Raw genomic sequence first — 27002 nt, 5'->3', positions numbered from 1 at the left:
TTCTATATTTTTTTGTTTCGATTTTGGGATTATTTGTGTATTTGTATTGTGTTTACGTGACATTCTACTGCACTGTTGGATCTAGTAACATATATATTTCACGAGTTTGGATAATCCAAAAAGTATGTTACGGATTAACATTTAGACAGGTAACTAACTAGTAACTGTAACGGATTACATTTAGAAAGTAACCTACCCAACCCCGATTGCAGATAACAATTTAACAATCGCATATTTGTTAGATTGTAACAACAGTTTTGTATCCCGCGTGTTAAATTGAATTTCTCTACCACACTGCAGCGAATGTATAATTTCCTATAAATTCTACCAATCATGTCCACTGCACTGTGCATCACAGCAAATCATAAGGGATGAATGAGAGAGACAGCCAATCAGATAACTAGTTTTCGATTTCATTCGGCCAATTAGACATTGCGTAATGTTTTGCCGTTGAACGTTGTGCTGCTGCACTGCTAGCTAGCTAGCTAACGTTAACTGCAGTAGACTAGCTAGCTAGCTAGCTAGTATTGTTGAAGATAAAATATGGGTGAAGTTACGTTACAAGTTAACTGGTAAGTTAAAGCTAGCTTTATTCAAATTCTTATTAATCTACTTTACATATTAACTATGAATCGATTATGTACTTATTGAGCCTAACGAAGGCGCTAGTTTCAATCATTTTCAATATGTAATGTTACTGTTAGCTAGCTAATCGTAAACGTTGATGCTTGCAAACCTGTCAGTTAGGCTAGCATGTTTAATGCTGGTTAATGCCCATGTCAGCTATATCTTGCAAGGCTTCTGCTCTAATCTGATCCAGCAAGTGTATGCAAGTTATTCTTTGAATGAAACTGCCACAGTTAAAGTGAAAGTTTGATTATGATCACCAAAGGGCCTAGCCACTCACATCACAGCCCTGGTCAATATATTTAATGTCTGTACTCTGTATGGAGTTTAAAGGGACAGTTCACCCTGAAACAGTTGGTCAATTGTAACTTCAGACCTTTCCCCTCTTATCTCCTGCAAGTATTAACCCTGTAGGTTAAGGGAGAACTGTCTCCCTCCTTCCACTTATTGATTGTCCCCCTCTATCTCCCCTGTAGGTATCAGACTCTCCCCCAGGTTGCGGGCCCATAAGCATGTCCACAGATGACAGTATCTCTGAGGATGTGTCCAGCCTGGGGGCCCTGAGCCACTGCCATGCCGATGCCAACGGGGAAGGGGGTAAGGAGAGTGAGTCCTCAGAGGGCACCTCAGCAGCCTCTGGCCTGGGGCTGGGACTTGAACTTGGGTTGGGGCTGGCCAGGACAGAGGAACGCAACACCACCTCCAAGACTGCAGGGGGAACCGTAGATGGGAGAGCTGAAGACATCACACCAGCATGCAGTCTCCCCAACAAGATCAGGTGTGTGAAGACTGTGGACTCTGACTAGAGGTGTCAGTGTAGGAGGTTTCGAAATAAGTGTGCTACATTGAGTAATCCAACCTAGTCCCTTTTCCTGACTCCTGTGTACTGTGTTCCCTAGGAGCCTGTGTCTGAGTACGGAGGAGGCCTTTGGGCCTGGCAAGAGCCTCCCCTTCATCAACCCCTCCTCCCTGGAGACCCTCAGAGCCTTGGTCCAGGAGATCCAGAGTAGTGGGGAGACTGACCCGGAGATGTGGAAGGACTGTGAGGTAGGAATGTGTCTGTGTTCTTGTGTAACTGCAAGTGTAGGATGGACAACAGACAAATCAATATATAGGATACTATATATTTAGTGTGGAAGGGCTGCCAAGTAGTAATACAGCCACTGATAGAGAAATTTCTGTGGCAGTTAGTATGTCAGAGAAGTTTGTGTGATTGTGTGTGTGTGTGTGTTCTCTGAACTACTCCCTGCGAAGGGTGATGCTGGGGTTAGCTGGTGTGGTCATTATTCTCCTGCAGCACGTTGGGCAGCCGGCAGTCTCATCCCTCCTCTGTCGCTTCTGCTGTCCCTGTGGATCTCAGCTGACAGCACACACACACTTGGTCCCCAGACAGCACACAACACACAACTGCAGCTGATCTCTTCAGACAGGACATGATTTGTGGGGAATAGACAACGGTGAGGCTGGCAGCAGTGCCACCTCATCTCACACAGAAGAAAACACACTGGAGAGAATGTACTGTATTCCCCAGCTTTAAATACAGGGATCTAAATCAGGGCGATATGGACAAAAATCCATACCGTGATAAATTACCTGAACTGATCCGATAACAATAAATAGAAAGATAAGTTTATAACATTAATGTGCACCACTTTTATTTATTTATTACCCTTTAAACTACTACTACTAGTTTGATTGTTGTAGCCATCAATTGTTCCATTAACAATCACCAATATTAGCACATTTATTTCATTTCCAACTTCACATTTCACTTGTATAGGCTACTTGTCGTAATGATCGATATCAGCAAAATGCCTGCATCCCAGCTCTACAGGGATCTTTCCCAATTGCCTTAATAACCTCCTGCCCTCTTTTCTCATTCATCTTTCCTGATCTGAAAACACAGGCTAGATTACTTTTGAGATGCAACCCATACCCAAATATGTTACTGTGCCCAGAAAAGATGAACATTTAACCTATATATGAATATGTGCAAACAGCTGAGTCTCAAAAAGGGAATCGGTGAGTTTCTTATGGGCTGTAATATAAGCTCCCTGGGTGCATGGCATAGTACAACTTCTTCACCTTTCTCACATCATAACTGGAGCACCTCCCCCCCCCACACACACAGACCCCTGCTGCGAACCTAACTCACAGCTGTGACACTTCTTCCCTCCAATCAGAACATTTTACTGTTTTCCATATTCACATTCACACTGGAAATGTGCCCAAAACTCGTAAGAGGAAATCTTTTCAAATGCTTTCTGGATTTCACTGTACTATACAGACCTTATGTTGAAGATGTGTATGTGTCTTTGTTCAACAGGGCCGATGGCTGCATCTGTTCCAGCTAGTAGAGAAACAGTACCAAGAACAGATCCTGGCTCAGCAAGAACAGTACCAGTGCCAAATACAGGTCTGTATTACTATTTGAGTGTGTGTGACTAGTGCCAAATACAGCTCTGAACTATACTTCAAGAATCCCTGAAAATACATGTTATGATGCCTGTTTACACTGTGATTATTTTCCTCCTCCAGCTGATTCAGGATGAGATCAAAGCCTTGGTTCAGCTCCAGAACCGCCAGACCAGCACACAGATGCACCACGATTACCCATATACCCCTACTGCTACCACTAACACACAGACACATCACAATTACCCATCTACTCTGTCTACTGTCACACAGACACACCCAGACTACACCTCTTCCCCTGTTGTTACTACCAACCACCCTTCACCCTCCACGGACCTTCCCAATGGGAACTCGCCTCTCTCTGCTCCCCCCACCTCCCTCTCTGTCCCACAACCTGTTCTGAGCCTCACCTTCCCTCTACCCCCATCCCCTCGGCCAGGGCCGGTCACCCCAAGAGAGAGGTGGGCTGAGGGGGCAGGGACGGTGCTGAGCAGTGGGTACGGGACCCTGTCAGCCTGGGGGTCATGGCTGGAGGGGACAAAGACTCTGGGGGGAGTAGAGGAGAGAGGCCGGTGTATAGAGGAGCCTGGCTGGTCCCTTCACCTCCAGGACTACACAGAGACCATTCTGATTGGCCAGGAGGGTCAGCAGAGGAGTGCCTCGGCCAATGAGGTGGCTCCTAGAGACAATCCTAGTACACCACCTGAGCAGCAGAGAACCTCCAGCCAACCGCTGACCTCTTGGGCTCAAAGACAGAGACGCAGCAAACCCAAGAAGAGCAGGGTGGGGCAGGCCCAACCTCCCCTGGCCTCCCCCTCACCCCTCCAGGCCCCGTCCCCGGGCCAGAGCGGCCCTCAGACCTCTTCCTCCCAGGAGCAGCAGCCCTGCCCCAGGCAGAGCCCTAGAGACGGCCCCCTGGAGAACACTGACCTCCAGGACCAGGTACACCTAACACCAGACAACACACACCTGCCAGTTCCGTTTTAATTTATAGTAGCTGGATAAAATGATGTAAAACTCTTTGGATTACTAGACTCAGTATAGTGCTCTGGCATTTTGTTTCATCACCTTGTATTTTGTCTGTGTGTGTCACTGTGTTTGTCCGGCTTTATATGGGTCACAGTCAGTTGAAACAGGATTCCTTGTGGGGAAGCATTTTGAAAAGGATAAGAGTAAAGACTGGAGTAAGCTTTGGGTCTCATTCTCTCTCCTCTCCTCTGTTCATGTCTCTTCGCTCTGCTTTCAGCATGGGTCGGCTGCTACCTTCAATAACTCCTTCCCTCTGAAGAGAAGTGACAGCCTCATGTCTGAGGCCTCAGGTAACGACACACACACACAGACACAGGCCTCTTTGTATTCACTTTAAACATTGGCCTACATGCTGAGAGCTCTTGTCACCTTGTTGAATAACACTGTTGCCTTTGCTTGAGCAGCAGTTCTGAAATGCGGTCAAAGCAATAATGCTAAGTGCTTGTAGTAACGTAGTTATAAAGCAGAATAGTATTTAGGTATTTTATCAGGATCCCCATTACATTTACATTTTACATTTACGTCATTTAGCAGACGCTCTTATCCAGAGCTTTTGCAAAAGCAGCAGTTACTCTTCCTAGGTTCCACACAAAACATGAAACATGACATAATACAGAATATTACTAGACAAGAACAGCTCAAGGACAGAACTACATAAAACATTTTAAAGGTTGTTATACGTGTCTGCTTCTTGTCCTTCAGGTCTGACGTACTGGCGCCTGGATGAAAGTGAGCTCTACCGCCCCCTACCTGACAGCTTTGACAGTGGAGCCTACCTCCTGCTGCAGGAGGCATCTATCAGTCTGGTAGGTGAAGGACAAAAAGACAACCCAAACTTGTTCCATCTAAATACAGTGTTTGTTTTCATTGTGCTGAAAAAGTTAGTCTCTTCAGCATCTACATTAGGGGAATCCCACAAATGTGCAGACCTCAATCCCAAGTAAATAAAAACAAATTGGACCACCTCCCTCCATTGTATTAGTTTGTTGTGTGTCTCTCTCTGTGTCTCCCAGACCTCTCCAGAGGACCAGAAGCTGTCTCTCAGAGAGATCTACCACAACAAGCAGAGAACTACTGAATCTAAACACTGGGACCGCTCTCTCACCTGCAGCCCCACGTCACCACAGGTATACACATACACACACCGGGGTTGGGCGGTATCCAGATTTTCATACCGTTTCTGTACCATACCAGGGTATAAGGTATTACCATAAGTGCACACAAGGGGTGCTATAAAAAAAGAATCAAGCTATCTAGTTACAGTGCCTTCGGAAAGTATTCAGACCCCTTGACTTTTTCTACATTTTGTTACATTACAGCCTTATTCTAAAATGGATGAAATAAAACAATTTCCTCATCAATCTACACACAATACCCCATAATGACAAAGCGAAAATAGGTTTTTAGATTGTTTTGCAAATTTATTAAAAACAAAAAACAGAAATACCTTATTTACATAAGTATTCAGACCCTTTGCTATGAGACTCAAAAAATGAGCTCAGGTGCACCCTGTTTCCATTGATCATCCTTGAGCTGTGGTAAATGTAATTTTAAATGATTTGGAAAGGCACACACCTGTCTATATCAGGTCCCACAGTTGACAGTGCATGTCAGAGCAAAAACCAAGCCATGAGGTCGAAGGAATTGTCCGTAGAGCTCCGAGACAGGATTGTGTCGAGGCACAGATCTGGGGAAGGGTACCAAAACATTTCTGCAGCATTGAAGGTCCACAAGAACACAGTGGCCTCCATCATTCTTAAATGGAAGAAGTTTGGAACCACCAAGACTCTTCCTAGAGCTGGTCGCCTGGCCAAACTGAACAATCGGGGGTGAACAAGAACCAAAGGCTCATTATTGGGTATTGTGTGTAGATTGAGGACATATCTTTTCTTAAAAATCCATTTAGAATAAGGCTGTAACATAACAAAATGTGGAAAAAGTAAAGGGGTCTGAATACTTTCCAAATGCACTGTACATCTACAGTGGGGAGAACAAGTATTTGATACACTGCCAATTTTGCAGGTTTTCCTACTTACAAAGCATGTAGAGGTCTGTCATTTTTATCATAGGTACACTTCAACTGTGAGAGACGGAATCTAAAACAAAAATCCAGAAAATCACATTGTATTATTAAGTAAGTAATAATTTGCATTTTATTGCATGACATAAGTATTTGATCACCTACCAACCAGTAAGAATTCCAGCTCTCACAGACCTGTTAGTTTTTCTTTAAGAAGCCCTCCTGTTCTCCACTCATTACCTGTATTAACTGCACCTGTTTGAACTCGTTACCTGTATAAAAGACACCTGTCCACACACTCAATCAAACAGACTCCAACCTCTCCACAATGGCCAAGACCAGAGAGCTGTGTAAGGACATCAGGGATAAAATTGTAGACCTGCACAAGGCTGGGATGGGCTACAGGACAATAGGCAAGCAGCTTGGTGAGAAGGCAACAACTGTTGGCGCAATTATTAGAAAATGGAAGAAGTTCAAGATGACGGTCAATCACCCTCGGTCTGGGGCTCCATGCAAGATCTCACCTCGTGGGGCATGAATGATCATGAGGAAGGTGAGGGATCAGCCCAGAACTACACGGCAGGACCTGGTCAATGACCTGACGAGAGCTGGGACCACAGTCTCAAAGAAAACCATTAGTAACACACTACGCCGTCATGGATTAAAATCCTGCAGCGCACGCAAGGTCCCCCTGCTCAAGCCAGCGCATGTCCAGGCCCGTCTGAAGTTTGCCAATGACCATCTGGATGATCCAGAGGAGGAATGGGAGAAGGTCATGTGGTCTGATGAGACAAAAATAGAGCTTTTTGGTCTAAACTCCACTCGCCGTGTTTGGAGGAAGAAGAAGGATGAGTACAACCCCAAGAACACCATCCCAACCGTGAAGCATGGTGGTGGAAACATCATTCTTTGGGGATGCTTTTCTGCAAAGGGGACAGGACGACTGCACCGTATTGAGGGGAGGATGGATGGGGCCATGTATCGCGAGATCTTGGCCAACAACCTCCCTTCCCTCAGTAAGAGCATTGAAGATGGGTCGTGGCTGGGTCTTCCAGCATGACAACGACCCGAAACACACAGCCAGGGCAACTAAGGAGTGGCTCCGTAAGAAGCATCTCAAGGTCCTGGAGTGGCCTAGCCAGTCTCCAGACCTGAACCCAATAGAAAATCTTTGGAGGGAGCTGAAAGTCCGTATTGCCCAGCGACAGCCCCGAAACCTGAAGGATCTGGAGAAGGTCTGTATGGAGGAGTGGGCCAAAATCCCTGCTGCAGTGTGTGCAAACCTGGTCAAGACCTACAGGAAACGTATGATCTCTGTAATTGCAAACAAAGGTTTCTGTACCAAATATTAAGTTCTGCTTTTCTGATGTATCAAATACTTATGTCATGCAATAAAATGCAAATTAATTACTTAAAAATCATACAATGTGATTTTCTGGATTTTTGTTTTAGATTCCGTCTCTCACAGTTGAAGTGTACCTATGATAAAAATTACAGACCTCTACATGCTTTGTAAGTAGGAAAACCTGCAAAATCGGCAGTGTATCAAATACTTGTTCTCCCCACTGTATATACAGTACCAGTCAAAAGGTTGGACACACCTACTCATTCCAGGGTTTTTCTTTATTTTTTACTATTTTCTACATTGTAGAATAATAGTGAAGACATCAAAACTATGAAATAACACATATGGAATCATGTAATAACCCAAAAACTATTAAACAAATCAAAATATATTTGAGATTCTTCAAATAGCCACCCTTTGCCTTGATGACAGCTTTGCACACTATTGTCATTCTCTCAACCAGCTGCATGTGGTAGTCACCTGGAATGCATTTCAATTAACAGGTGTGCCTTCTTAAAAGTTAATTTGTGGGATTTCTTTCTTCCTTAATGCGTTTGAGCCAATCAGTTGTGTTGTGACAAGGTAGGGGTGGTATACAGAAGACAGCCCTATTTGGTAAAAGACCAAGTCCATATTATGGCAAGAACAGCTCAAATAAGCAAAGAGAAACAACAGTCCATCATTACTTTAAGACATGAAGGTCAGTCAATCCGGAACATTTCATGAACTTTGAAAGTTTCTTCAAGTGCAGTCGCAAAACCATCAAGCACTATGATGAAACTGGCTCTCATGAGGACCGCCACAGGAATGGAAGACCCAGAGTTACCTCTGCTGCAGAGGATAAGTTCATTAGAGTTACCAGCCTCAGAAATTGCAGCCCAAATAAATGCTTCACAGAGTTCAAGTAACAGACACATCTCAACATCAACTGTTCAGAGGGGACTGTGTGAGTCAGGCCTTCATGGTCGAATTGCTGCAAAGAAACCACTACTAAAGGACACCAATAAGAAGAAGACTGGCTTGGGCCAAGAAACACGAGCAATGGACATTAGACCAGTGGAAATTTGTCTTTTGGTCTGGAGTCCAAATTGGAGATTTTTGGTTCCAACCGCTGTGTCTTTGTAAGACGCGGTGTGGGTGAACGGATGATCTCCGCATGTGTAGTTCCCACTGTAAAGCATGGAGGAGGAGGTGTTATATGTGGGGTTACTTTGCTGGTGACACTGTCTGTGATTTATTTAGAATTCAAGGCACACTTAAACAGCATGGCTACCACAGCATTCTACAGCGATACGCCATCCCATCTGGTTTGGGCTTAGTGGGACTATCATTTGATTTTAAACAGGACAATGACCCAACCCACCTCCAGGCTGTGTAAGGGCGATTTTACCAAGAAGGAGAGTGATGGAGTGCTGCATCAGATGACCTGGCCTCCACAATCCCCTGACCTCAACCCAATTGAGATGGTTTGGTATGAGTTGGACCACAGAGTGAAGGAAAAGCAGCCAACAAGTGCTCAGCATATGAGGGAACTACTTCAAGACTGTTGGAAAAGCATTGCAGGTGAAGCTGGTTGAGAGAATGCCAAGAGTTTGCAAAGCTGTCATCAAGGCAAAGGGTGGCTATTTGAAGAATCTCAAATATAAAATATATTTTGATTTGTTTAACACTTTTTTGTTTACTACATGATTCCATATGTGTTATTTAATAGTTTGGATGTCTTCACTATTATTCTACAATGTAAAAAATAGTAAAACATTTTTTAAATCCTGGAATGAGTAGGTGTGTCCAAACCTTTGACTGGTAGTGTATATATATACTTGTTTTTTGTTGTTTCTCAAAACAATTTGGGCAACAGGGATCTTTATCCAGGAGGGGATTGAATGTCTCTGCTGTACCCAAGAAGGTTGATCTTGACATCCATCCACTAGCAAGTTAGCAAACTAATTCATAGCTGGAGCCCTGAACTGGATATAATTTATTTGACAGATCTTCAATTTCTTTTAGTTATACTTAACTTATAGTTATAAACAGTGGCGTAGCACACGCCCTCACAGCCACCACGAGGCGGGGGTGTCCCCAACCCACAGTTTTGAAAATCCTACTGTCGGTATTTCAAAATACCCCGGTATATGATATAAACGTGATATAGCCTAACACACACACACACACTTAACCCTTCTCTCTGCTCCTCTCTCTGTTCTAGGTGTTAACTCTAGATCCCAGCATTCAGCTCCGTCAATCAGATCGAACCTCCGGTTTCACCTCGCCCTCCCACTTCAGCAGCCCCTCTTACCCCACCCAGCCGCACCTCTACCCCCGCGTTGACACCTCCGTCAGCCCAGACAGCATGGCCGAGGGCAGTGCCAACCCCGGGGACACAGACTGCACCTCCAACGCCTCCAGCCTCTCTGCGGTCGCACCTAACCTATCCAGAGTGGCCTCTGCTCGGATAAAACTGGCCCCGTCGTCCCCCTCAACCTCCAAGCCCAGCAGCCAGCAACGCAAGGCCTTAGCCACTCAGGCCAGCGAGGAGGAGGGGAGCCGCACACACACCAGCACCCTGAAGCAACTGTCTGGGAGGCAGACGCACTCACACACACTCTCCCAGGGCAGCCCTCGTATGGAGAAAGCGGCGTCACTGGAAGACCCTGTGGTTGTCTCTCTGTGAGTGTCCAGAGGGCTGGTTATGTTTTTATATTTTGGCTCACACGGGTGTCATGCACCCAAAACATATGAGGGGCACAAAGTCCCTGAGGATAGCTGGGGGGTGGAGAAGTTGCATTTTTCAAACACATGAAAAAAAAAAAAAATCTGCAATCAAGAGCCATAACCATGCTTAATTTTATGTAAAAAATATGTTTATTTTTCTGCATATCTAAGCATACCTCTTGAGCTGTGTGTATCCTCCTGACTGGTGGTTATTTTTCTAAAGAAACTAAATTGTGAACCTATCTGGGCTAGCTAAAGCCAACTTCCATAAAATTGCTATATGGCTAGTAGTATTACAGAGAATCAACAAATTAAACCCTTTAAAAAGAAACAATTTTATTCGGCAAATCAGAGGGGGCACGTCGCCTCTGGGGCCACACTAATATTATTCAAAAATTGATTAAATAAATAAAAATTCTCAGCAATCTACACACAATACCCCATAATGACAAATCAAAACAGGTATTTAGAAATGTTAGCAAATTTCTAAAAAAATAAAAAACAGAAATACCCTATTTACATAAGTATTCAGACTCTTCACTATGAGACTCAATTGAGCTCAGGTGCATCCTGTTTCCATTGATCATCCTTGAGATGCTTTTACCATTTGATTGGAGTCCACCTGTGGTAATTTCAATTGATTGGACATGATTTGGAAAGGCACACACCTGTCTATATAAGGTTGACTGCATGTCAGAGCAAAAACCAAGCCATGAGGTCGAAGGATCTGGGGAAGGGCACCAAAAAATGTCTGCAGCATTGAAGGTCCCCAAGAATACAGTGGCCTCCATCATTCTTAAATGGAAGAAGTTTGTAACCACCAAGACTCTTCCTAGAGCTGGCCACCTGGCCAAACTGAGCAATCGGGGGAGAAGGGCCTTGGTCAGGGAGGTGACCAAGAACCCAATGGTCACTCTGACAGAGCTCTAGAGTTCCTCTGTGGAGATGGGAGAACATTCCAGAAGGACAACCATCTCTGCAGCACTCCACCAATCAAGCCTTTATGGTAGAGTGGCCAGATGGAAGCAACTCCTCAGTAAAAGGCATATGACAGCCCGCTTGGAGTTTGCCAAAAGGCACTTAAAGACTCAGACCATGAGAAATAAGATTCTCTGGTCTAACGAAACCAAGATTGGACTCTTTGGCCTGAATGCCAAGCGTCACGTCTGGAGGAAACCTGGCACCATCTCTACGGTGAAGCATGGTGGTGGCAGCATCATGCTGTGGGGATGTTTTTCAGCGGCAGGGACTGGGAGACTAGTCAGGATCGAGGCAAAGATTAATGGAGCAAAGTGCAGTCGTGGTCAAAAGTTTTGAGAATGACACAAATATTAATTTTCACAAAGTCTGCTGCCTCAGTGTTTATGATGGCAATTTGCATATACTCCAGAATGTTATGAAGAGTGATCAGATGAATTCCAATTAATTGCATAGTCCCTCTTTGCCATGAAAAATGAACTTAATCCCCAAAAAACATTTCCACTGCATTTCAGCCCTTCCACAAAAGGACCAGCTGACATCATGTCAGTGATTGTCTCGTTAACACAGGTGAGAGTGTTGACGAGGACAAGGCTGGAGATCACTCTGTCATGCTGATTGAGTTAGAATAACAGACTGGAAGCTTTAAAAGGAGGGTGGTGCTTGAAATCATTGTTCTTCCTCTGTTAAGAGGCGGGTGGACAAACAAAAAACCACAAATTCTGACAAACTCCAAGCATTGATTATACAAGAATGGGCTGCCATCAGTCAGGATGTGGCCCAGAAGTTAATTGACAGCATGCCAGGGCGGATTGCAGAGGTCTTGAAAAAGAAGGGTCAACACTGCAAATATTGACTCTTTGCATAAACTTAATGTAATTGTCAATAAAAGCCTTTGACACTTATGGAATGCTTGTAATTATACTTCAGTATACCATATTAACATCTGACAAACATATCTGAAAACACTGAAGCAGCAAACTTTGTGAAGACCAATACTTGTGTCATTCTCAAAACTTTTGACCACGACTGTCCAGAGTTCCTTGATGAAAACCTACTCCAGAGCGCTCAGGACCTCAGACTGGGGCAAAGGTTCACCTTACAACAGGACAACGACCCTAAGCACACAGCCAATACAATGCAGGAGTGGCTTCGGGACAAATCTCTGAATGTCCTTGAGTGGCCCAGCCAGAGCCTGGACTTGAACCCGATCTAACATCTCTGGAGAGACCTGAAAATAGCTGTGCAACAACGCTCCCCATCCAACCTGACAGAGATTGAGAGGATCTGCAGAGAAGAATGTTAGAATCTCCCCAAATGCACATGTGCCAAGCTTGTAGCGTAATTCCCAAGATGACTCGATGCTGTAATCGCTGCCAAAGGTGCTTCAACAAAGTACTGATTAAATGGTCTAAATACTTATGTAAATGTGATATTTCCGTTTTTGCTTTGTCATTATGGGGTATTGTGTGTAGGTTGATGAGGGAATAAAACCATTTAATCAATTTTAGAATAAGGCTAAAACATAACAAAGTGGAAAAAGTCAAGGGGTCTGAATACTTTCCGAAGGCGCTGTATATCAGTGGAACTAGTAGTAGAATAACCCATGTAATTGATACATACTGAGTACTACTAATCTCATTTCTCCTCCTCCCATTCACTCTCATTCCCATCTTCCTCCTCTTTTTCGCTTCTTTTTATCCTCCCCTCTTTCTCCAGGCTGAGAGAGAAGCTGAGGGAGAAACACTCTCGTCATGTAGCCGATCTGAAGGCTTACTACGAGGCAGAGATCAAAGTCCTCCGGGACAAACTGGACCTGAGAGACCTGCCTCACGACCTGGAGCAGAGCAACAACACACTCAGACAGAGGTAGTGGTGGAGAGTGTGGGTGGGTGGGTGTGTTTGGGTGAAGGTTGGTGTGTGTGTGTGTGATCTAAGTCGTGGTTGTTGTATTACCAGGTGTGCTCAGCTAGAGCGAGCTCTGTCTGAAGCCAGCAGCCGTATCCAGGAGCTGGAGAACAAGAACACCATCCTGGAGAAACAACTGGTAGGATACTGTTATACCCTTAGGTGTGTGTGTGTGTGTGTGTGTGTGTGTGTGAGACAAGCTCTGCTGTCTCTTTCAGGCTGACTGGCCGGAGCACTACGATACAGCCTGCTCCACGGCAACGTCCCTGCAGCAGCGATTGGACGAGAGCAGGCAGTCAGGCAGGGAGAAGGACTCCTCGGCCGGCCGCCTCAGGACCCGTGTCCGGCAGCTAGAGGAGGCCTTGGAGAACGCCTGCAGAGAAACACAAGAGAAGGAGGCCAGGAGGGAGAGGGAGTACAAGATGCTGCAGGACGTGAGTTCTGACGTTATACTAGACTAGCTAAGGAAACCAACCGAAGTCTCTGGTCTCTGACCCTCTGGGAAAGACTCCTTTCTAGGTGTTGTAGTTTGGGTAATGTCCTGCAGAACATCTGGAGAACTGTACCTCTACGTCTCCTACACCAGTCTTTTTTTTGAGCAACTCTTTTAGTACCTGCTGATTTGTGCAAGGGACCTGGTAATAGGCTATTTGGCTGTAGCTCAAGGGTTTAATAGATACACTCAGGTGTGTGTGTGTGGTCATGATGACTCGGGTTGTGTGTGTTTTTGTCTTCCTAGCTTCTGGGAGAGTATGACTCTCTGAAGAAAGACCACGAGGGGGTTAAGGTAACTGATCTATTCTATTCTATTAGTATAATCTATTCTCCTTTTCTGTGTTATTCCACCTCAAGAATAACAGATGACACGTTGTACTGGGACTAATATTCTAAAGTTTTTTCTCTATCAACAGGACAACCTGGTGTCTACAGAGAACAAGCTGTGTAATGCTAATGAGCAGATTTCTGAACTAAAAAGGTAACATCAAGCATCCAACACCAAGACCGGAAAACCAACATCTACAGGATAGATATTCTAGATGAATCATGAACAGACCTGGGTTCAAAAACAGGCGTATTTTAAGTATTTTGAAATAATGTGGCCGAAATCAACTAGTTCTATTGGAAGTATTTGAAGGTATTTTCAAAGAATGTCCTGAAAATATAAGCGTCTGTGTATTTCCAAATACATTCCAATATTCAACTACTTGTATTTTCAAAGAAGAAATATCCAAATACCTAACCTGTTAAGAGTTACCAGCAGGGGTTTTGATAATAGAAAAATGCAGTGAGTCAGTGGTTCCTCCTCCACAAGCAATTGCTTTGGAGTTGTTAAAATAATGTTTTGATATTTCTATATGATCACTCCATAAATAATCTAGACCTACACGCTTTTCAAAATGATTTCACATGTGGCCTATTTTATATGATATGCCTAAATACTTATAACCACTAGGCTAATAAATAAACATGTTTTTCTTTTGATTATTTAATTACCTACAGAAACTATTCGTACCCCTTGACTTATTCCATATTTTGTTGTTACAGCCTGAATTCAAAAAGTGTTTAGATTTTTTTGCACACCCATCTACACACGATACCCCATAATGACAAAGTGAAAACATGTTTTTTGAGATTTTAGCAAATGTATTGAAAATGCACTGTCTTAAAATTATCCTAAAACCTACTCTTAGCTGGGAGTTTTTGTTGTTGTCTTAAAACAAGTTTTAACATGATTCCTAGGACCTTTTCTAAGATGCTTTGTTGATACGGGCACAGAGTGACAGATTGAAGAATCCCTTTTGACTGAGAGAATAGTTATTCTCTTCTCTTGTTATGACCGTCTATTTTGGCAAACAAAGAATAAATGTATCGTGTGCCAGCTTTTCTTTATCAGTGTGTTTTGTCCCAGCACCGGTGGAGATACTGTATTTGGCATGTGTCTATCACCCACACACTCGTCCCTGTATCTGTCTGTGGCCCTCTCCTCCTCAGGGTGATCTGTAAGCTGGAGAGCCAGGTGAATCAGCTTGAGCATGAGAACCAGGCCAGGAATCGCCAGGCTGTCCACAACCACACACAGCCCTCTGGAGCCGGGTAACGGTCTCCTCTCCTCCACATATGCATCCATGTTGTGCTGATATTAGGTCCCAAAGCAGGTCTGACAGTAGCTGTTGTTACTGTTAACCCTCTCCTGTCTGTCTGACTGTAGCTGCTGTTACTGTTGTTAACCCTCTCCTGTCTGACTGTAGCTGCTGTTACTGTTGTTAGCCCTCTCCTGTCTGTAGCTGTTGTTACTGTTGTTAACCCTCTGCTGTCTGACTGTAGCTGCTGTTACTGTTGTTAACCCTCTGCTGACTGTAGCTGTTGTTACTGTTGTTAACCCTCTGCTGTCTGACTGTAGCTGCTGTTACTGTTGTTAATCCTCTCCTGTCTGTCTGACTGTAGCTGTTGTTAACCCTCTCCAGTCTGTCTGACTGTAGCTGCTGTTACTGTTGTTAACCCTCTCCTGTCTGTCTGACTGTAGCTGTTGTTACTGTTGTTAACCCTCTCCTGTCTGACTGTAGCTGCTGTTACTGTTGTTAACCCTCTCCTGTCTGACTGTAGATGTTGTTACTGTTGTTAACCCTCTCCTGTCTGTCGGTCTGTCTGACTGTTGCTGTTACTGTTGTTAACCCTCTCCTGACTGTCAGACTGACTGTAGCTGCTGTTACTGTTGTTAACCCTCTCCTATCTGACTGTAGCTGTTGTTACTGTTGTTAACCATCTCCTGTCTGTCTGACTGTAGCTGTTTTTTCTGTTAACCCTCTCCAGTCTGTCTGACTGTAGCTGCTGTTACTGTTATTAACCCTCTCCTGTCTGACTGTAGCTGTTGTTACTGTTATTCCCCTCCAGTCTGTACCACCATCCGGACCTGCTGCTGTCGCCCAGCAAACACCCTTGGCAACCAGAATCCTCCTATAGAATTTCTCCTTGCCCTCGAACTGACCAATCACACAGCACTAGGAAGTCTCCCTGTCCTCAAGCCGACCAATCGCAGAGTTACAGGATGTCCCCTTGCCCTCAAACTGACCAATCAGGCAGCTCGGGTCACTTTACAGACCACACTGGCAGCAGGAGGTATGATTGTGGTTGCAGTGTTAATTTTGGAATACCTCCTCTTAATCCCCTTTCCCCCTTGATTTAACCCTGATAAAAAATCTGACCAGTTTAACACTCACCCATGTCCTGTTTTGTCCTGTAGGTGTTCATCCCCTCCAGAGCGTGAACAGGACCAGGGTGAGGGTGTGAGGGAGGCTCGGGGGCCTCTGACCCCACTGATGAGGGCCCTGATAGAGCTGGATGAGAGCAGGACCACTGAGGACCAGGCCCCCTGTAAGACCAGCCACAGTACCACTGACTCACTCTCACTGGCCTCCTGTAAGACACACTCCTCATCCCACAGCAGGCCCTCCACTCACTTACTAACTCATTCTCTTCACTCCGTCCTCAGCACTGGGCTAGAACAGTGTAGCATAACTCAGTCATTGGCACCAGTCACACAGTTTCTGCTAACTTTAGCTTTTACCATGGAGGTTGTATTTCCCCTAGCCTCAGCCTTTTGGATATGTGTTTTTTAGTTAATCTGAAACCAGCATTTTAAGATTTTCTGTTTCATGAAAATTGAGTGATTTGCAAACTAACATGATCTTGGCAGTTCTAAGAAACTTTGCAGCTCTAAGCTGAAACAACGTTTTTGATTCTCTAGTCTACTCTGAAGTCTTTTGCCTGTTCGTTCGTATGTCTTTCAATGAGGTTCACTCTGAATGCATGTGTTTTGTGCAAGTGTTTTTCTCAAATGTATCGGTCATTACGTTTGCTCATGTTAGTCTGTTTTTGAGCTATATACTTTAACTTATGTGGTGATGAGATGCAAGACAGATTTCCCAAAAGGGACACAATACAGAATTATTATTAACTAGCTGTCTCTATGTATCTGTCTGTGTTGCAGGGTTGGGCAGCCGGAGGCCTATTGTTGGCTTTATAGAGAGAAACAACAGAGAACCACCAACACAGGACAGGGGCAGGGCTGTGGAGGACAGGGGCGGGACTGGACATGAGAGTGGTGCTGCCGGATCTGAAAGAGGCATGGTCTGTCTGAATAGAGGCAGGGATGGACCGCCCCAGGGTGTGGCTTCTCCTGGAAGGGCTGTGTCTGGGACATTCAGGGGTGTGTCTCTGCTAAGAGCCCAGAGAAGTCTGTCACCAGAAGGCCACAGGTCCTCCTCTCTGCCCCCCCGCGCCCAGAGGGTCACCTTCCCCCCTACTACACCCAGTACGTCATGTCATTTATTTTCTCTTCTCTCCTTTCACTGCTATTTCCTAGTGTAGTTCATTGTGTTGTGTTATGGAACTAATCTAGTGTTATGTTGTTCTAGCTAAGAGAGAGACTCTGATGATGCCTCTGTCGGCTAAATCCAGCCCCAAACGCTGTCCTACAGAGAACTACTCCACTGCCTTTGGCAATCCACCACCACGACAACAGCAGCTACACAACAGGTACAGGTTTAGTACCCCTGGACTACAGGACCGGTCCTTAGCTGAATCTATGCACCCTTGATTTGTTTTCCTACTGTTCATTACAGGTGTGTCTTCTCCAGCTATTGTCTCATTTTCGATTCCTGACGCATTTTCCCTACAGTATTTTATATGTTTTAGACTGAGTTCAGGTTTGTGATTGTTTGTTTCAGGTTTGACGTGGCGTTAGACCAGAGACGCCACTCCTTCCACAACTCCAGCCCCAGGAAGAGACTGTTTTCAGATGGTAACATAAACAATATTGTTTTACATCCCTGACACCTGGTTAGTGTGTTCAGTTGAATAGTTCCCTAACAATACTACCCTCTTTCTCTCTCTCCTCCAGCCACCCAGCGGTCATCTGGTGGTTCAGTGGAGTCATCGGGCAGTATTGAGCCCCAGGAGGGTGTGTGTGGGCTGGGCTGGGAGGAGCAGGGGGCTGGGGTGTCAGGCTCAGACCTCCAGGACCCCGGGACAGACCTACAGACCAGGCTCCACTCCCTGGCCGACGCTGAGAGGCTGTTTGACGAACTCACTATGGAGAAACAACAGGTGAGACAGACTTTTACAAGGCTCTTGTTATTAGTTTAGACACTCACAAGACCAAGCACAAAAGGCATTTTACCATGCCTTTTACCCATACCTAAACCCCTAGCCCTACCCTGAGACACCTGTAGATCTGAAAAGATTGGATGGCCATAAGCAATGTAGTGGAATTGGTCTATCAGAGCAATATTACCATATAGCTCATATCCATCCAAACCCTTTCAAATCTACGGGAAGTTCCAAGGCACTGGGGCTAGGAGTTGAGTTTTAGTAACGTTGATTCTATTATTGCACTGCACTGCTTCAAATCATAGTTTATTGGTTGCATACATATATTTAGCAGATGTTATTGCAGGTGTAGCGAAATGCTTGTGTTCCTAGCTCCAACAGTACAGTAATATCTAACAATTCACAACAATACAAACAAATCTAAAATTACAAGAATGGAATTATGAAATACAGTGGGGAAAAAAAGTATTTAGTCAGCCACCAATTGTGCAAGTTCTCCCACTTAAAAAGATGAGAGAGGCCTGTAATTTTCATCATAGGTACACGTCAACTATGACAGACAAATTGAGGAAAAAAAATCCAGAAAATCCCATTGTAGGATTTTTAATGAATTTATTTGCAAATTATGGTGGAAAATAAGTATTTGGTCACCTACAAACAAGCAAGATTTCTGGCTCTCACAGACCTGTAACTTCTTCTTTCAGAGGCTCCTCTGTCCTCCACTCGTTACCTGTATTAATGGCACCTGTTTGAACTTGTTATCAGTATAAAATACACCTGTCCACAACCTCAAACAGTCACACTCCAAACTTCACAATGGCCAAGACCAAAGAGCTGTCAAAGGACACCAAAAACAAAATTGTAGACCTGCACCAGGCTGGCAAGACTGAATCTGCAATAGGTAAGCAGCTTGGTTTGAAGAAATCAACTGTGGGAGCAATTATTAGGAAATGGAAGACATACAAGACCACTGATAATCTCCCTCGATCTGGGGCTCCACGCAAGATCTCACCCCGTGGGGTCAAAATGATCACAAGAACGGTGAGCAAAAATCCCAGAACCACACTAGTGAATGACCTGCAGAGAGCTGGGACCAAAGTAACAAAGCCAACCATCAGTAACACACTACGCCGCCAGGGACTCAAATCCTGCAGTGCGAGACGTGTCCCCCTGCTTAAGCCAGTACATGTCCAGGCCCGTCTGAAGTTCATTTGGATGATCCAGAAGAGGATTGGGAGAATGTCATATGGTCAGATGAAACCAAAATATAACTTTTTGGTAAAAACTCAACTCGTCATGTTTGGAGGACAAAGAATGCTGAGTTGCATCCAAAGAACACCATACCTACTGTGAAGCATGGGGTTGGAAACATCATGCTTTGGGGCTGTTTTTCTGCAAAGGGACCAGGACGACTGATCCGTGTAAAGGAAAGAATGAATGGGGCCATGTATCGTGAGATTTTGAGTGAAACCCTCCTTCCATCAGCAAGGGCATTGAAGATGAAACGTGGCTGGGTCTTTCAGCATGACAGTGATCCCAAACACACCGCCCGGGCAACGAAGGAGTGGCTTCGTAAAAAAGCATTTCAAGGTCCTGGAGTGGCCTAGCCAGTCTCCAGATCTCAACCCCATAGAAAATCTTTGGAGGGAGTTGAAAGTCTGTGTTGCCCAGCTGACAGCCCCAAAACATCACTGCTCTAGAGGAGATCTGCATGGAGGAATGGGCCAAAATACCAGCAACAGTGTGTGAAAACCTTGTGAAGACTTACAGAAAACGTTTGACCTGTGTCATTGCCAACAAAGGGTATATAACAAAGTATTGAGAAACTTTTGTTATTGACCAAATACTTATTTTCCACCATCATATGCCAATAAATTCATAAAAAATCCTACAATGTGATTTTCTGGATTTTTTTTTCTCATTTTGTCTGTCATAGTTGATGTGTACCTATGATGAAAATTACAGGCCTCTCTCATCTTTTTAAGTGGGAGAACTTGCACAATTGGTGGCTGACTAAATACTTTTTTTCCCCACTGTATATAATATTAGGACGAGCAATGTCGGAGTCCAGAGTATAAATACAGTATATATAGTACCAGTCAAAAGTTTGGACACACCCACTCATTCAAGGGTTTTTCTTTATTTTTACTATTTTCTACATTGTAGAGTAATAGTGAAGACATCAAAACTATGAAATAACACATATGGAATCATATAATAACCAAAAAAGTGTTAAACAAATAAAAATATATTTTAGATGTTAGATTCTTCAAAGTAACCACCCTTTGCCTTGATGACAGCTTTGCACACTCTTGGCATTCTCTCAACTAGCGTCACCTGGAATGCTTTTCCAACAGTCTTGAAGGAGTTCCCACATATACTGAGCACTTGTTGGCTGCTTTTCCTTTACTCTGCGGTCCGACTCATCCCAAACCATCTCAATTGGGTTGAGGTCGGGAGATTCTGGAGGCCAGGTCATCTGATGCAGCACTCCATCACTCTCCTTCTTGATCAAATAGCCCTTACACAGCCTGGAGGTGGGTTGGGTCATTGTCCTGTTGAAAAACAAATGATAGTCCCACTAAGGGCAAACCAGATGGGATGGCGTATCGCTGCAGAATGCTGTGGTAGCCATGCTGGTTAAGTGTGCCTTGAATTCTAAATAAATCACAGACAGTGTCACCAGCAAAGCACCCCCACACCATCACACCTCCTCCTCCATGCTTCACGGTGGGTACCACACATGCGGAGATCATCCGTTCACCTACTCTGCGTCTCACAAAGACACGGCGGTTGGAACCAAAAATCTCAACTTTGGACTCATCAGACCAAAGGACAGATTTCCAACGGTCTAATGTCCATTGCTCGTGTTTCGTGGCCCAAGCCAGTCTCTTCTTCTTATTGGTGTCCTTTAGTAGTAGTCTCCTGAGTGGCGCAGTGGTCTAAGGCACTGCATCGCAGTGCTAGCTGTGCCACTAGAGATCCTGGTTCGAATCCAGGCTCTGTCGCAGCCGTCCGCGACCGGGAGACTCATGGGCAGCGCACAATTGGCCCAGCGTTGTCCAGGGTAGGGGAGGGAATGGCCGGCAGGGATGTAGCTCAGTTGATAGAGCATGGCGTTTGCAACGCCAGGGTTGTGGGTTCAATTCCCCCGGGGGACCAGTATGAAAAAAAATATATATATGTATTCACTAACTGTAAGTCGCTCTGGATAAGAGCGTCTGCTAAATGACTAAAATGTAAATGTAAAATGTTTCTTTGCAGCAATTCGATCATGAAGGCCTGATTCACACAGTCTCCTCTGAACAGTTGATTTTGAGATGTATCTGTAACTTGAACTCTGTGAAGCATTTATTTGGGCTGCAATCTGAGGTGCAGTTAACTCTAATGAACTTATCCTCTGCAGCAGAGGTAACTCTGGGTCTTCCTTTCCTGTGGTGCTCATGATGAGAGCCAGTTTCATCATAGCGCTTGATGGTTTTTGCGACTGCACTTCAAGAAACGTTCAAAGTTCTTGAAATCTTCCGGATTGACTGACCTTAATGTCTTAAAGTAATGATGGACTGTCATTTCTTTTTGCTTATTTGAGCTGTTCTTGCCATAATTTGGACTTGGTCTTTTACCAAATAGGGCTGTCTTCTGTATACCACCCCTATTTTGTCAAAACACAACTGATTGGCTCAAACGCATTAAGGAAAGAAATCCCACAAATTAACTTTTAAGAAGGCCACCTGTTAATTGAAATGCATTCCAGGTGACTACCTCATGAAGCTGGTTGAGAGAATGCCAAGAGTGTGCAAAGCTGTCATCAAGGCAAAGGGTGGCTATTTTGAAGAATCTCAATTATAAAATATATTTTGATTTGTTTAACACTTTTTTGGTTACTACATGATTCTACAATGTAGAAAATAGTAAAAATTAAGAAAAACCCTGGAATGAGTAGGTGTGTCCAAACTTTTGACCGGTACTGTGTGTATGTACATACATACATACATTTACATTTTACATTTACATTTTAGTCATTTAGCAGACGCTCTTATCCAGAGCGACTTACAGTTAGTGAGTGCATACATTTTCATACTGGCCCCCCGTGGGAAACGAACCCACAACCCTGGCGTTGCAAGCGCCATGCTCTACCAACTGAGCTACAGACAGACAGACAGTTGAAGTCGGAAGTTTACATACACTAAGGTTGGAGTCATTAAAACTTGTTTTTCAACCGCTCCACAAATTTCTTGTTAACAAACTATAGTTTTAGCAAGTCTGTTGGGACATCTACTTTGTGCATGACACAAGTAATTTTTCCAACAATTGTTTACAGACAGATTATTTCACTTATAATTCACTGTATCACAATTCCAGTGGGTCAGAAGTTTACATACACTAAGTTGACTGTGCCTTTAAACAGCTTGGAAAATTCCAGAAAATTATGTCATGGCTTTAGAAGCTTCTGATAGGCTAATTGACATAATTTGAGTTAATTGGAGGTGTACCTGTAGACGTATTTCAAGGCCTACCTTCAAACCCAGTGCCTCTTTGCTTGACATTATGGGAAAATCAAAAGAAATCAGCCAAGACCTCAGATTTTTTTTTTTGTTGACATCCACAAGTCTGGTTCATCCTTGGGAGCAATTTCCAAACGCCTCAAGGTACCACGTTCATCTGTAAAAACAATAGTACGCAAGTATGAACACCATGGGACCATGCAGCCGTCATACTGCTCAGGAAGGAGACGCTTTCTGTCTCCTAGAGATGAACGTACTTTGGTGCGAAAAGTGCAATTCAATCCCAGAACAACAGCAAAGGACCTTGTGAAGATGCTGGAGGAAACATGTACAAATGTATCTATATCCACAGTAAAACAAGTCCTATATCGACATAACCTGAAAGGCCGCTCAGCAAGGAAGAAGCCACTGCTCCAAAACCGCGATAAAAAAGCCAGACTACTGTTTGCAACTGCACATGGGGACAAAGATCGTACTTTTTGGAGAAATGTCCTCTGGTCTGATGAAACAAAAATAGAACTGTTTGGCCATAATGACCATCGTTATGTTTGGAGGAAAAAGGGGGTTGCTTGCAAGCCAAAGAACACCATCCCAACCGTGAAGCACGGGGGTGGCAGCATCATGCTGTGGGGGTGCTTTGTTGCAGGAGGGACTGGTGCACTTCACAAAATATACTGCTCCAAAAAATAAAGGGAACACTTAAACAACACAATGTAACTCCAAGTCAATCACACTTCTGTGAAATCAAACTGTCCACTTAGGAAGCAACACTGATTGACAATACATTTCACATGCTGTTGTGCAAATGGAATAGACAACAGGTGGAAATTATAGGCAATTAGCAAGACACCCCCAATAAAGGAATGGTTCTGCAGGTGGTGACCACTTCTCAGTTCCTATGCTTCCTGGCTGGTGTTTTGGTCACTTTTGAATGCTGGCGGTGCTTTCACTCTAGTGGTAGCATGAGACGGAGTCTACAACCCACACAAGTGGCTCAGGTGGTGCAGCTCATCCAGGATGGCACATCAATGCGAGCTGTGGCAAGAAGGTTTGCTGTGTCTGTCAGCGTAGTGTCCAGAGCATGGAGGCGCTACCAGGAGACAGGCCAGTACATCAGGAGACGTGGAGGAGGCCTTAGGAGGGCAACAACCCAGCAGCAGGACCGCTACCTCCGCCTTTGTGCAAGGAGGAGCACTGCCAGAGCCCTGCAAAATTACCTCCAGCAGGCCACAAATGTGCATGTGTCTGCTCAAATGGTCAGAAACAGACTCCATGAGGGTGGTATGAGGGCCCGACGTCCACAGGTGGGGGTTGTGCTTACAGCCCAACACCGTGCAGGACGTTTGGCATTTGCCAGAGAAAAATTGGATTTCCATTGATAATTTTTGTGTGATTTTGTTGTCTGCACATTCAACTATGTAAAGAAAAAAGTATTTAATAAGATTATTTCATTCATTCAGATCTAGGATGTGTTATTTTAGTGTTCCCTTTATTTTTTTGAGCAGTGTAGATGGCATCATGAGGAAGGAAAATGATGTGGATATATTGAAGCAACATCTCAAGACATCAGTCAGGAAGTTAAAGTTTGGTCGCAAATGGGTCTTCCAAATGGACAATGACCCCAAGCATACTTCCAAAGTTGTGGCAAAATGGCTTAAGGACAACAAAGTCAAGGTATCGGAGTGGCCATCACAAAGCCCTGACCTCAATCCTATTGAAATTTGTGGGCAGAACTGGAAAAGCGTGTGCGAGCAAGGAGGCCTACAAATCTGACTCAGTCACACCAGCTCTGTCAGGAGGAATGGGCCAAACTTAATCACCCAACTTATTGTGGGAAGCTTGTGGAAGGCTACCCGAAACGTTTGACCCAAGTTAAACAATTTAAAGGCAATGCTCCCAAATACTAATTGAGTGTATGTAAACTTCTGACCCACTGGGAATGTGATTTAAATAAATAAAAGCTGAAATAAATCATTCTCTCTACTATTATTCTGACATTTCACATTCTTAAAATAAAGTGGTGATCCTAACTGACCTAAGACAGGGAATTTTTACTAGGATTAAATGTCAGGAATTGTGAAAAACTGAGTTTAAATGTATTTGGCTAAGGTGTATGTAAACTTCCGACTTCAACTGTACATAGGGCAGCAGTCTGTAAGGTGCATGGTAGAGTGACCGGGTGGTAGCCGGCTAGTGACAGTGACTAAGTTCAGGGCAGGGTACTAGATGGAGGCCGGCTAGTGATGGCTATTTAACAGTCTGATGGCCTTGAGATAGAAGCTGTTTTTCAATCTCTCGGTCTCAGCTTTGATGCACCTGTACTGACCTCGCCTTCTAGATGATAGCCGGGTGAACAGGCCGTGGCTCGGGTGGTTGATGTCCATGATGATCTTTTTGGCTTTCCTGTGACATCGTGTGCTGTAGATGTCCTGGAGGGCAGGCAGTGTGCCCCCGGTGATGCGTTGGGCAGACCTTACCACCCTCTGGAGAGCCCTGCGGTTGCGGGCGGTGCAGTTGCCGTACCAGGCGGTGATACAGCCTGACAGGATGCTCTCAATGGTGCATCTGTAAAAGTTTCTGAGGGTCTTAGGGGACAAGCCCCATTTCTTCAGACTCCTGAGGTTGAAGAGGCGCTGTTGCGCCTTCACCACGCTGTCTGTGTGGGTGGACCATTTCAAATTGTCAGTGATGTGTACACCGAGGAACTTGAAGCTTTTCACCTTCTCCACTGCGGCCCTGTCAATGTGGATGGGTCGTGCTCCCTCTGCTGTCTCCTGAAGTCCACGATCAGCTCCTTCGTTTTGTTGACCTTGAGTGAGAGGCTATTTTCCTGGCACCACTCCGCCAGGGCCCTCACCTCCTCCCTGTAGGCTGTCTCGTCATTGTTGGTGATCAGGCCTACCACTGTTGTGTCGTCTACAAACTTGATGATTGAGTTGGAGGCGTGTGTGACCACGCAGTCATGAGTGAACAGGGAGAACAGGAGGGGGCTGAGCACGCATACTTGTGGGGCCCCTGTGTTGAGGATCAGCGTAGTGGAGGTGTTGTTTCCTACCTTCACCACCTGGGGGCGACCCGTCAGGAAGTCCAGGACCCAGTTGCACGGGGGGGGTTCAGACCCAAGGCCCCGAGCTTAATGATGAGCTTGGACGGTACCATGGTGTTGAAGGCTGAGCTGTAGTCGATGATGTAGTCATATTTTATTGATGGTGTATATCTATCAACGACAGAGGCAGTCCTTTGACATCACACCTCACTAATCTCTATTGGATCTGTTATACAGTATTACCTGGCTTTATGATTTTACAACCACTCCTCTCTCAATTACTTCTATTTATAGCTGGGTTCATATATTCCCCCTCTTCTTTCCTGTCCTACTCTGTCCCGCTCTGCTCTGTCCTGTCCTCTCCTGCTCTGTTATGACTGAAGGGTGCTATCTTCTTTCTCCGCCCCTTTACCCTTCAAAAGCCTTAAATATACTCCCGCCTCTGCCTTGCGCAACACATACACACACAACTCAGCGCCTGCTTGGTTAATCTGAGTGCTGTGAAATAGTTTGTGCGTTGGTTAGTTAATATATTTATTTATTGTTGTTATTAATTCATTCATTCATTTGGGTGTGTTTTGTGCAGATTGAGTCAGCGTTGAGCCGGATGCCTGGATCTGGTGGGAGGGTGAGCCTGCAGACCAGGTTAGATGAGGTAAGGTCACAGTCACAGTCACACCAAACCTGCAAGGCCTCATTACATATTAGTGAAGCGCGATTGGGTCTAAATGTCATCTTTTTGTTGTTATGAACGTGTTTGTTTGATAAAGTGGACTCTTGTGAGGTAATTGAATAGTATTTTCAATCGAACACAACGTAGATGGGGTCTTTGTGTACAGTATGTGTGAATGTTTATGCTATTCCAGCTAAATGACTGTTCCTCTACTCCCAGGTGGCCTTAGAGAACCGTCTAGAGAGTGTAAATCGTGACCTGGGTTCCATCCGCATGGCCCTGAAGAGGTTCCACGTTCTACGCTCCTCTGCCAACATATAGCAATGTTTTTATTAGATGACGTCATAGGTAGGGTCTAGGGTTTTTCCTGGTCAGATTGCATGGTCAGGAAAAACTCCTGTTCCTAGTTATAGATGAATAAATGTCACAGTTTTCTGTGAAGTAGTTTGATAAAGAACCCTGATTGTCCTCTCTTAATTCGCAGGTTGGCATTTATTGAGATGACTCATGTACTCGAGCAGCTCTGCAGAGTGGTCACACTAGCTGGCACATCCACAATGTCATAAAATCTGATTTAAAACCTAACCTTAACCACACTGCTAACCCTAATGTCTAACCTTAAAGGGACATTTCAA

General features: G+C 44.6%; 1 protein-coding gene across 2 annotated transcripts; it reads left to right on the top strand.

Annotated features, from left to right (window-relative positions):
- Positions 1-488: 488 nt before the first annotated feature.
- Positions 489-27002, top strand: LOC121582771 (M-phase phosphoprotein 9). 2 transcript variants are annotated; one of them, XM_041898868.2, is made up of 23 exons: positions 489-572; positions 1104-1405; positions 1527-1674; positions 2954-3043; positions 3166-3984; positions 4289-4361; positions 4774-4877; positions 5085-5198; positions 9643-10103; positions 12846-12995; positions 13086-13173; positions 13253-13468; positions 13774-13821; positions 13946-14010; positions 15027-15128; positions 15927-16151; positions 16276-16406; positions 17023-17346; positions 17450-17570; positions 17762-17835; positions 17935-18140; positions 26281-26349; positions 26587-27002. In XM_041898868.2, the coding sequence occupies exons 2-23, from the start codon at positions 1140-1142 to the stop codon at positions 26686-26688; spliced, it is 3996 nt and encodes a 1331-aa protein (XP_041754802.1). In that variant the 5' UTR covers positions 489-572; positions 1104-1139; the 3' UTR covers positions 26689-27002. The 2 variants fall into 2 exon arrangements, with proteins under 2 accessions (XP_041754802.1, XP_041754801.1); XM_041898867.2 differs by having other exon boundaries at positions 16276-16451.

Source organism: Coregonus clupeaformis, chromosome 15 (genome assembly GCF_020615455.1).
Source record: "Coregonus clupeaformis isolate EN_2021a chromosome 15, ASM2061545v1, whole genome shotgun sequence".
Lineage (NCBI taxonomy): Eukaryota > Metazoa > Chordata > Actinopteri > Salmoniformes > Salmonidae > Coregonus > Coregonus clupeaformis.
Note: the sequence above shows the minus strand (reverse complement) of the source record. Positions and strands in the feature narration are given on the sequence as shown.

Coding starts and splice junctions, on each gene's coding strand:
- LOC121582771 (XM_041898867.2), top strand. CDS start 1,140: ATGTCCACAGATGACAGTATCTCTGAGGATGTGTCCAGCCTGGGGGCC. Junction 17,836..17,934: donor GAAGAGACTGTTTTCAGATG/GTAACATAAACA, acceptor TCTCTCCTCCAG/CCACCCAGCGGTCATCTGGT. Junction 26,350..26,586: donor TGCAGACCAGGTTAGATGAG/GTAAGGTCACAG, acceptor CTCTACTCCCAG/GTGGCCTTAGAGAACCGTCT.